The sequence below is a fragment of the Nipponia nippon genome, unplaced genomic scaffold (assembly GCF_047370975.1).
Source record: "Nipponia nippon isolate SJK-2023a ecotype South Korea unplaced genomic scaffold, ASM4737097v1 scaffold_2, whole genome shotgun sequence".
NCBI classification, from domain to species: Eukaryota; Metazoa; Chordata; class Aves; order Pelecaniformes; family Threskiornithidae; genus Nipponia; species Nipponia nippon.
In genome coordinates this window covers 1,602,548-1,613,540 of record NW_028262336.1, presented here as the reverse complement: position 1 = coordinate 1,613,540, position 10,993 = coordinate 1,602,548, and the positions used below count along the sequence as shown (strand labels likewise).

The window sequence follows — 10,993 nt, the reverse complement described above, 5'->3', positions numbered from 1 at the left end:
CCTGCCCCCGCCCTTCTCCCGTCCAGTGACGCTGCACTTAGAGGGGGACGCAGTTTGGCTTCTCACCTCCCTGTGCCAGAAATGATCCATCGATCTCGGCCGCTTTCTGAGGAGGGGCCAATAGCTTGTATTTAATGCACGTAGAGCAAACCCAAGCAGCCACCTGCTCAAGTACGTAGCCTGTTAGGCCTGAAGTAGACTCAGGAGGCCCAAGTTTTTGTCTCCGATGCCCGACTGTTTTGGAAAGAGGAGCTGAAATGGGTGTGCTCTGTAAGCAGCTATAGTACCTCAGGTGGCAGAAACAGCCTTGAATAGCATAGCAGAGCCTACTCGCGTTTTAGCCGGGCCAAGGCACGACATGCAGTAGATGAACTTAAGCAAACAGCTTTCCAAACTTATTTTATTTTCATGCATTTACTGAGGCGGGGAGAATCCACACGCGACTTGGAGAAGCGAGGCACCGTTCCTCATCGTCTCTCAGAAGTAGGTCAGAGGATCATCTCTGGTTTTGCCAGTCTGAAAACTGACAAGGCTGGGTTGTTGGTCCTCCTGAGGAAGGCCCTTATACACCCTTAAGTGGACGTAGTCATCATTGCAAACTTGGACCTAGAAGCCAAAACAGCAGGAAAGAAACAACAAAAAAACCTTGATCATGGGTTCAAAGCAGGTTCAAACAAAAGGATGCTCTGTACATACTTGGAAAACCATTTTTGCTCAGGAGCTTAATTTTAGGCGTATCTCCATTTTTTACTTCAGCAGCTCTTAACCCAAGCCTGGATAGTAACCGGTGGCAGAAACTGTCTACACCTGAAGAGAACTGTAATATAAAGCTTCAGACTCATGCGAATGGAAAATGAGCAGGACTGCTTGGGTGCGGAAGCCGCAGGAGGCACAACAGGAGAGAGGAGATCCCAGCACATCAGCTTATTACAGCTTGGGACACTCAGCGTAGGAGACGAGAGACAAGGAGTGACTCTTAGTGGCTCGGGGGTGGGACAAGATGCAGAAACAGCGTCGGCTCCTGGAAGGTACAGACCGATCTATCCACAACCAGCACGTGGTCCTGCAAAGCGACGACACCCTGAAAGCCAGGACCCCTTGTCTTCAGACTTACTGCAAACACCTCAGTGCCTGAACAGAGAACTTGACACGTTTTGGTGCTTGTGGCAGTGAGTGCGAGTGGCTGAAATCATTTTTAGAATAAACCCGCCTCCCCCTCCAGAAAGTCCTCACATAAAGACTTGCTCCGAAGTTGTGCGTGATTTTGTACGTGCGGAGCCAAGCACCACAGGTGCTACACTGACGGCACGCGGTGCAGAGTATCGAGGGAAAGTTTAATGCCTTCGGCTCTAAGAGGTCTCTGTGTGCTTTCTGGTGGCTGCAACACGGCGCTGCGTTTGTCTTGGGCTGGGTTACATCTCGGCTATAACTCTGCTGGTAAAATACTGGGGATGTGGAAAATTCAGCAGTAGCAAAGAATGAATCTTGTGACAGAGCTCATTCCAGTTAATGCTAAAATGAGTAATTGTTTCCTGTCAACTGTTTCCTTGCAAGATTGGGAAAGAAGAGAGAAATCACCCGTTTTCAGTGTTATAAATGGATTTCTTCCGAGTTCGGTAACATGTCAGTCTTCCTTTCTGAGTAGTTTGCTCACAGGCAGCAGAGGAGTATTTTACATTGCCTAGGTCAGCAATAAGATGGCACTAAGGGAAGAAACGCAGCCGGGGAGGGCTTCTGGCGTTACTGCGGCCTTCCTGTAAACTGGTACTCTGTTACTCAGCACCTTGTCCACAAAGTGAAAGCACATCTCACGGGAGCAAGGGAAGGACAAACATCTTTCACCTAAGACAGACTCAGAGTAGCCTGGTGCCCACAGAGCAGACATAACCGTTGAGAGTTATCTTGAGGAAGGACCTGGGAAAGAAGGTTTGGCAGTGTCTTTTTCCTGGGATCAACTAAGTATGAGAAGCGTGGAGCAAACGCTCATAATGTCTCTCTGCAGAATTACTATCCCCCCAGCCCCAATTTCTTTAATAAAAAGCTCCTGCCCCTTGTCAAGGGAGCACATCCTACCAGGCATCCGTCTGCGCACCTACGGGGTTAAGATGCAGCAGCCGCGTGCAACGTTTGCTCCCCTTCCAGAAAGCCAGCCCGCCCCTACGCAACGCTTTCCGGCCTGCGCTTGCAAAATACGCTCGGCAATTTCTTACGCGTTACTTTACAGGAAGTTGCTCAAAGCCACGGGTAAGGTTTTCTGGTAGGGGATGACCGGTGCTATCAGAAGGCTCCAAATTCAGCATTACCCCTTTTTCCTCTGCAACAGGAAGGGGGGTTTGAAAATACAGCAGGCGGGCTGTACCCCTGCAGCACGACACAGAACCAAAGCATCAACACACGTGCTTGCATGCAAAACAAGTCAGCAGAGTATGAGATGCTCGCATTAAATTTTTTTAGATTTTATTTAAATTTTAATTTAGATTTAAATTAAATTCACACTCTAACTGTCCATCAGATCCTCAGGCTGACTTCGAATTCATCATCATAATCACAACTGGAGGACCCAGAGGGAACGGAAAGCTACTTTGCCTTGAAAGGAGACAGGAGAGCGGGGTTATGACTAGTTTAAATAATTTGAGCTGATAAGACAAGCTGTAGTCGTTGTGTGAGGCGATCCTAAGGAAGTTACCGTGCGCATCTGAAGGAGCACAGCGCGTGTTTTATAAGTTTTTGTATCCCTGTTTTAACAGTAGTGCCAAATGGAGGAATTTCACAAGCATCTGGAGATAGTCCCTAACTCTCTCAGTCACATCAGATGGTTTTCTACTACATTTGCTTTCTTGCTGTAAGCCACTACGCAGGTCACCTATATTGCTTAACTACAAAGCACTCCCTCCTATAGCGTATACAAACCTTAATAAAGTAGTTTATCCCATTAACCACCTGAGTCTTATATGTTATGGCTGTAAAGGTGCCATACGTCCTGTTTTCCTTGCTTTCAAATTGTGGCTTCACCTGTAAAAAGAAAGGGAAAAATGGTTGGCAGGTTCATCTGCAGGCTTTTCCTTCACATCTACCACTCCAATTTCCATCCTTCCAAACACACACCCTTCATGAAAAAAAAAAAAAAAAAAACCAACAACCCAGAACGCCCAAAATAATTCAATGTACCCCAAGCCCTCCAGCCCTCTTCCCCAGCGTTGCCTCCAGCATTAAAATCCCGTTGGAACCAGACTCCACAGCTGATTCCCCCCGCCCCAAAAGCCGCCCAGCAAACCATGTGCCACCCAAACAACTGTAACAGTTACAGTGGTCCAGGACTAAACTCTCTACTTCCATCTCCAAAACTGGAAGTATGACCTTTAAATCGGGAGTCAGAAATCAACCCCAGACCTGCGCAAACATCATCCGTCCTTCGCTGCGTAGCAGCTGCAGGTAACGTGGTTCCCAAAGAAACAACGCTCTGCGCTGACAGCATTCAACACGCGTTTATGCACAGTACCCAGCTTAAGCCCTGTGGATCTTAAAATATGCACGGTTCTGATATCTACAGACTTTTCACATACATATTTAAAAAGAGAAAAAAAAAAAAAAAAAAAAAAGGTGTAACAGTTTTTCCTGAAACACACAAAGTGTAGGGCAAGTTCTAAGCTCAGCAGCAATTCCAGCGGTGCTGTCTTCTCGGAGATGAAATAGTTGCGTGATTACTAGGCTGAAAGGCAGAGGAGTAGCGGGGGAGGCGGCTGTGAGCAGCAGTGGAAGCCTGGCCAGGTGCCTGCAGCATCGCCATTTAGGTACCGGTGTTTTACTGTAGTCGTTTGCACCCGATGACACGAATTCCCTACAGAAAGGCAACTGCAGCAAAGGCTCCTCATCATCTCATCTCTCACTCTGCTCTTCTTCCGAACAGCCTCCACGGGGCTTCTGTCCCCAGGACCCGACAGATACACTTTCCACTCGGGAGCTGCTAACTCTGGCAAACCAGGAAGGCTTTAATTTCCAACCCTCTTCCAGCTGGATGGATTTGAGGGCTCCTAGGATGCTCCTAAGTGGCAGCTTTTGGTACATATTATTCCCCTCCCGCAACAAAACAAAACAAAGCCAGTTCTCTCCAGTTTTATGATCTCTCCCAGCCTCTGACCACTCTTTGTTATTTATGGACAGAGCCGTCAGTAAAATCAGGCAGGCAGACAGCTCCTTAATCCTCAGATGGAAAAGTTTAACATTCCTGAGCCTTCATCTAACAGTTCCTTGAACCCCAAACATTCCTCCGTTTTAGGCAACAGCTATAAAACAAGGAGACTGAATAAATAACAACGTTCCCCAGCTCCCTCCGGATGACTACAGGCAAGGCACAGGGGTAAGTAAATAATTACGTCATCCCAAGAGCAGCTAGACCTTGGCCATCCCAGGTGAAGATGCTCTTTGCAACTTCACTCAAACCACATCAGTTGCTTCTCTGCTTAGCAGAGCATGAAATCCCACAGAATTGCATCACGAAAAGGGCAACACCGTTACCTGGCTGGAAGCAGCGCAGGATTGCCCCAGTGACAGGTTTGTCTCCACAAGAATATCTTCCTTAGAGAAAACGATACCAAAGCCTCTGCAGCGGAGTGTGAGCTTTTTCAAAGGACAAGGCAATACTTCCTATTTTTGTTTCCTCAAGCAGGGCCTAGGTTACGCTTTGTGTGGTTGCCAAAGGGGGACAAGCTCGTCTTTCAGAGCCGGGAGGGTGGGAACACAAGATGGGAGACACAAAAGGAGCTTTCCCATGCCATGTTGTTCCCCTCCGGCTCCTCAGGATGCGCTTTACACTCTTTGAAGAGCTGCTGCACTGCAGGGCGTTAGAGGAGCCGCAGAGGTGGTGTTCACACCTTGCTTCCATGACAAGACCACTGTAACCAACCACCACGGCAACTGGCCTCACCCTGCCCGCCCTGTGCCAGGCTCACCTCGCCCCACCGTCACCAGCAGCCCCTGCATCGCAGCCGTGACCCTAGAAAACACCAGATGCCAGCAGAGAACGTGCCGTTTATCTGTCGCCTGGTCCCGGACCTATCCTTTTTTAGCGCATACCACACGGTTTGTCCTATCCACGTCCTTCAGCGAGGAGCTAATTCACCAGGTACAATCTTCTCCCTTCACATACACCGCCTTGAATTTCAGACCAGCAGCCTCAGTGCTGGCACAGTAGAGCTGGCCTTGGAACTACAGGCAAACGTTAACTGAAGGCAGCCAGCGCTCTGCCTGGCTACGGACAAGGATGAGACAGAAAAGCGGTTTGTCTCGGTCTTACCGGTACGCTGCCTATGCAGACTGCTGAGGAAATACTGACTGGCCATCAAGGGGATTCCCATTTCCAGCACGAGCTTCTTCGGTTCAAACACCGGTTCAGTATCAGAGCTTCAAGACTGAGCCCTGTGCACCCAGAGACTTCATCTTTAGTTAAGTTGCAACTCACCTCATCAGCAATATGCTGGACTTCGGGAGTAGCAGGCTTGGCCTCAGATAAGCCCCCAGGCATCATAGTGGCAAGTGACTTCTCTGAAGTGACGAGTGGTTCTGAAGAGGGAAGTGCAGCGCGGTCTGAGCAGAGTCGCCAGGCATCTCGTATATATACATACACACGTGTCATGGAGTCACATGACTTGTAACATATGGAATCTACCATTACTGCACTGGAGGAGGAGAGAAATGGGGAAAACGGGGAAAAAGCAATGTAAAGCACCGATAATATTAATAGTAAACGTAAAAAGCACTTTAAAATCTTGTGTATATAGTCTCCACGTCAATAAGAAAAGCAAACAACAGCCTCCAGCCACCCGCATCTTAAGACAGTTGGTTTGGGCTGAAACTAGAACCTCTTGCCTCCCTGCCCATGTGCAGATGACTGGTCCTGCGCTTAGGAAAGGGATCAGAGTCACACCCAGTATTTCCCAACACCGGGCGAGATCAGAAGCAAGCATGCAGTCATTTCCTTGGTGCAGGTCCTGTTCAACTTGAAATTGCATTGTCTCAATAGCCTTTCCGAGTGGGAAACAGAAGCAGACAGCGTTTTAGTTTCAGTGACTTTACCTCCCTCTGCCTGACCAGAAAGGTGCCAAGGTAAACACCAGAAGGGGAAAAATTAAATCCTAGGTTCAAGTAAGTACTGCAAGTAAGTTATTTCTGCTTCTTTCCTATCAAACCTATAGTTGCACTCAGGCACTCATAGCAACAACCGAATATGCAGTACCATTGACATTTGTATGGAAACTCCAGTGCCAATTTCCCGGCAGACGAAGTACGATCCCTCTCATTCCAGCCGTTGTGTACGCACAGCAGCTGCTCTACTTTCAAGATACTTAAACTACAGGCACTGCTGCAATATGTAACGTGCGGAATATATCGTCAGAAGTATTCATTCTGCAGCTACAGTCATAAACACACGACATATAGTCTTATTCGTGACTATATATGAATGTACAAAGCTCGAAACACATGCAACCTGCGGAGGAAAGGCTAGCAGCCCTGCCTGGTAAGGGAGAGCTAACCCTTCAAGATCACAGAAAAACTTCTTGCCGTCGGTATTCCTGCCATCCCCTCTCCAGCAAATGGGAAGAATGTTGCTCCAGTGCGAGGACCAGGCAATTTTTAGTCCCTAGGGATGGGTTGATGGGAGGGGGTGAAGCGTGAATATGTGCTGCACACAGGCAATGGGCATTTCTGCCGGGATCAGTGTTAGGGAATTCGCTAGAAACAAGCCTGTTCGTGGCCGCAGCAACGGTGACGGTGTAGCACGGGCTTATCGGTGTCCTCACCAGCCTGCTGACCCTCCTCACAGACGGCGAGGGATGCAACAGACTGTAAACAAGTACTTCATATCTAACTTCAAGGCCTGTTCTTGGGATAAAGGACTCGAGATTGAGAAACTGGGGCTGTAAAGGCCCTAAACTCAACCGTACGTATATCAAGGCAAGAGCGTGTTACTGATAAGGGTGTTGCAGAATTCCCCAAACTTGAGCAGCAGTGTTATGGGAGCGGACGAAATGCATTTGAGGAAAAACAGTTGTCCTGAGACAACATCTTTCCGAACACGCAGAAGAATGTTCCCAGTTCTTGGGAATAAAGGGAACGGGAGGTGTTAAAGCTGGAAGTCTGCTATTTTCTCCAAATTCACCGCGCCAGATGAGCAGTTCCTTACAGCCCACTTCGTGGAGTTAATAACAATTCAAGATGATGAGCTCAAACTCCTCCTTCTGCACAAGACCCTGCTGATTCACTCAAACGCTGATACCATCTTCCACCATGCTGCTACCATGCATCTTAGTTAGCTCATCTGTCCCGCTGTGTGACTAACTGGAAGAGCCAGCTCACCTTCCCGAGGCCAGAACGCGTCAGTGCTAAACCAGGACATTTTATAAACGTCTCAGCTCACCAGGATGCAGGTCTCACCGGCTCCCTTGGGAAGCGATGTTGATAAGATCCCCAAGGCAGCACCACCCCTCTGGAGAAGCCTTGATTCTGATGAGTAAGAAATACACTGAGCACAAAGACTGGGAGGGTTAATTTATAATCTTGGGAAAACTCTAGGTGCGAAACTAAAGACGTTAAGGTTGTGTGGGAGTCATTCATTGGACTCCGTATTCCTGGGTTTGCTGGGTTTTGACTTCAAAGCATAAGAACGCTTTTTTTCCCCCAGATGCACACAGTTGTGCAGAAGGGAAGGAAAACCAACGCTAATTGTCAGCAACCTGATGCTAAAGTTTACGCAGGCAAATCAGCCTCTTTTCTTTCCCTGGGAGTGCTAATGGCCATCCCAAAATCCAGTGACGTTTCTAAAATTGGGATGCAGTGCTCATCCTGCACACGTAGTTCATGAAGTCACTTTGAAATGCTGACGTTTCACAGACCTGCTATCAAGGATGATCAGTGGCAACGGACTATCCCAGGCCACTCTCAGCTACGCCTCTCTCTATTAAGCTTTGGATGAAACAGCATTTGGAACATCGCCTTGAAAAGACCCGCCGTCCTGCTGCATCTCTTGCACAACACCACCAAGCTAGCGAGCATCTCCACTTCAGTACTGGAGACGTGTTTGATAGGACATACCGTCCCGGCCTACGCTCACCGTTGGCACAGATGGCAATTTCTCTTCACGTAACCGTACTGCTGTTAGCTTGCAGAATCTGTGCTGGGAGAACAGCACTAGGATTCTTTATAGTTTTAAAGCTGAGTAACATCTTGCACTAGGTGCTATTCCAATAACGAAGAAACAAATCTTTACAGCTTGCAGGCCGCTACTCTCTGGTCCTGTATAAGCCATTTGAAGAAGCAGAAGCTATAGTCAATAAACACACCGGTACAGTAACAAAACAAAGCAAACAAACAAAAAAACCCCAGACCCCAGGGTTATCTATTTATGAATTATTTTTAAACCAGAAATTAAGCCACCTCTGTGGAAATGATTGTGAAAGCTAAGTCAGCACGTCAGTCTTCTGTTTTCGCAGTGACAAGACACGTAACCGTGACTGGATGAAGTGACACATGATCTGCACCAACGTTTAAGAGCTGACAAAGGAAAGCAGCCCTCCATCCACCAACTGAGGATCTACTCGTCATCGTCACAGTAACAACAGCCTTGACTTTCACCATGCTGGCCTGCAAAGGTTTCCCCTCCCGCTGCCCACCCCGATTTCAAGACTTCAGCAGCACAAAGTCATCATATCCCCGCCTATGCTGAGCCTATGGTGCCAGTAAAGAGCCTCTTCCCCTCGGTCTGCTTCAAGACAACCAAATTCTTTCCTTAAAAAAATTCCGTAAAGAGATTACCTATTCCATCAGACTTGAGCGCCTACAGGCTGCAGAAGGCAACAGCAAGGAGCATCAGAAAAGACCACCTCTTTCTGCTTCACAGAAGGAAACAAGAAGCGCACGCTTGAGAGTGCTTTCCACGGAACCGGGATCTGCCCACCAGTATTCACCATTTCCAAGCAATGGGAAAGCCCCAGTAGAGGGGGAAGCCACCTGCAGGAGATCTGGACTCCGGGCAGGGGCATCAGTTGTGCTTTTTGTTCAAGTGTACTTGCAGAAATAAAGTTAGAACCAGGAAAAGGATGAAATCCTAGTATTTGTGGGGTCTGTTATTTGATTCACATACGACATCAAGCAGCCCAATAATTTGGTGACTACCTTGATGGCAAACTTGAAGCAGGATTCCATCGCAGACTAGGCATGATCCTAGAATGGAGAGGGGTCACGAGACACAGAGATGTTGCCTGCCTTTGGTTAGCACGGCCCACAGCTCCTACCACTGCCATTTACACACCACCACAAAACAGCCCACCTCACAGGCAGATCTTTAGTACTCAAAAAATAGCACAGCCTTTTGCTCCTTCCCTGTGCCCCAAAGCACGGCATGCAATTCCAGTTACTCACCTTAACGTTCCGCTTAAGTTCAACAACAAGATTCAAACAGCCTCCGATCCACGGGATTTGCCGTGTACTGTAAGAGAGATCCCTCTGTGCTCAGAGCAAACCGAACAGAGTAATTCACCTTCTCAGGGCAACCCTCTGTATACAAGCTGCAAACACCCGAAGAAGGGACGTTAGGGACTCAGAAGCCTTCTTGTGGTGTCAGAAGGTTTTCATAGGCAGGTTTGCATAGATCTACTTGTTTGGCCTTATATTCAAATGAAAAATAGTGCTGTGTTGGGGTTTTTTTACATAGTTTTCTCCTAACAAATGCTAAGCTGGGCTACTGCAAAAAAAAAAAAAAAAATAAAATCTGTGTCTGCATCCCATCCATTTCACAGGTCTTTTTTCACAGCATCTGCTTAAGCGAAGAAGTTTTCCCACAACAGCTGAGCAAACATCTGGATGGACAGAGGAGGACAATGATTAATTCTCATTACAATCTCCAGTTTCTACAGAAATACAATACGAGCTGAAATTTCAAGAGTATTGATGCCAACTCTATACACGCTGGCAGAAGTTTCTATCATACAACTGGCTTAAAAGGAGGATTTGTCCCCGCAGTTGTAGATCCAAGCCCTGGAGAGAACAAGTATTTTAGACACCTGTCTTGGAGGTCAGTATTAGAGTATCGACCGTAAAATCAAAACTAACTGTTCTCAACATCTCATTTGTGGACCATCTCCTGTGGAAACTGGGTTACTGGCAATTCGGCCCCCGCCGTTCTGAGCCCTATTTGATTTCCACTTTGAGGATAAACAATTACAAGACTTTAACAGCTGAAGAACGAGCAGGTTTTCTGCTTTCAGAGTCGCAGAAAAACAATGAGAATACTTCAAGAGCAAGACGAGCGCTCCAACTGGAGTAAAGTTCTGCCTAGAGCAGTTGCAGTACCTTGGGAGAAAAGGGGAAAAAAAACAAAGTTTGAACGTTAGGATTTACATCCTCAAAGACTTATACGATATTTCTGCCTCATTCTCAAAGAAAAGTGAGACTAAATGACTCCGCTGCCTAAAAATAGAGGCCACCAAGTGGTTCGAGTCTCTACTGGACAAACAACTACGAAACAGCTGATGCTGCACAGGTTTTTGCCAGCGTTCAGCAACACAGGTACATTCCTCCCTTTACCTCCCGCCCCCACATATGCACAGCTTTCAAGGATGTGCGAGTGCGGACTCGCTTCAGTGCTGTAACTGGAAGTGTTTGCAAGGTGGGGCCTATATTTTTAAGGCTCTGTTCAAGTTCAACAGTTCTTAAAGACTTATCGCTAAGTAATAAAAACAGCTGGCAACCAAGCGGACCTTGCCATTTGACCGTCAGCCAGTTAGAGTTAATAAAAAATAAAGGTATAATTACAGCAATTCTGCTTTCCTCATGCTTAGCCGCTTTTAAAAGCGGTGCTGCTGCAGGGGCGTCGCATTTAAAGCTTTCTAAACACACCATTGTGGTCAGAATCAACAGGATCCGGTACGCACAGCTACCTTCTCAGTTCAAATGCAAGTCACCTATAGAATTAACTTTAAAGGTTCAGAAGGAGGGAGAA

General features: G+C 47.4%; 1 protein-coding gene across 1 annotated transcript; it reads right to left on the bottom strand.

The window, feature by feature from the left end:
* Nucleotides 1-383: 383 nt before the first annotated feature.
* LOC104008612 (cystatin-A) lies at nucleotides 384-10,325 on the bottom strand. Its single transcript, XM_087757439.1, has 4 exons — nucleotides 9,415-10,325; nucleotides 5,459-5,675; nucleotides 2,911-3,012; nucleotides 384-606 (listed from the first exon to the last, which is right to left on the bottom strand). The coding sequence occupies exons 2-4, from the start codon at nucleotides 5,666-5,668 to the stop codon at nucleotides 478-480; spliced, it is 441 nt and encodes a 146-aa protein (XP_087613565.1). The 5' UTR covers nucleotides 5,669-5,675; nucleotides 9,415-10,325; the 3' UTR covers nucleotides 384-477.
* Nucleotides 10,326-10,993: the final 668 nt, after the last annotated feature.

Coding starts and splice junctions, on each gene's coding strand:
- LOC104008612 (XM_087757439.1), bottom strand. CDS start 5,668: ATGGTAGATTCCATATGTTACAAGTCATGTGACTCCATGACACGTGTG. Junction 3,013..5,458: donor TCCAGCATATTGCTGATGAG/GTGAGTTGCAAC, acceptor TTCTTTTTACAG/GTGAAGCCACAATTTGAAAG. Junction 607..2,910: donor GGATAAACTACTTTATTAAG/GTTTGTATACGC, acceptor TTTGGCTTCTAG/GTCCAAGTTTGCAATGATGA.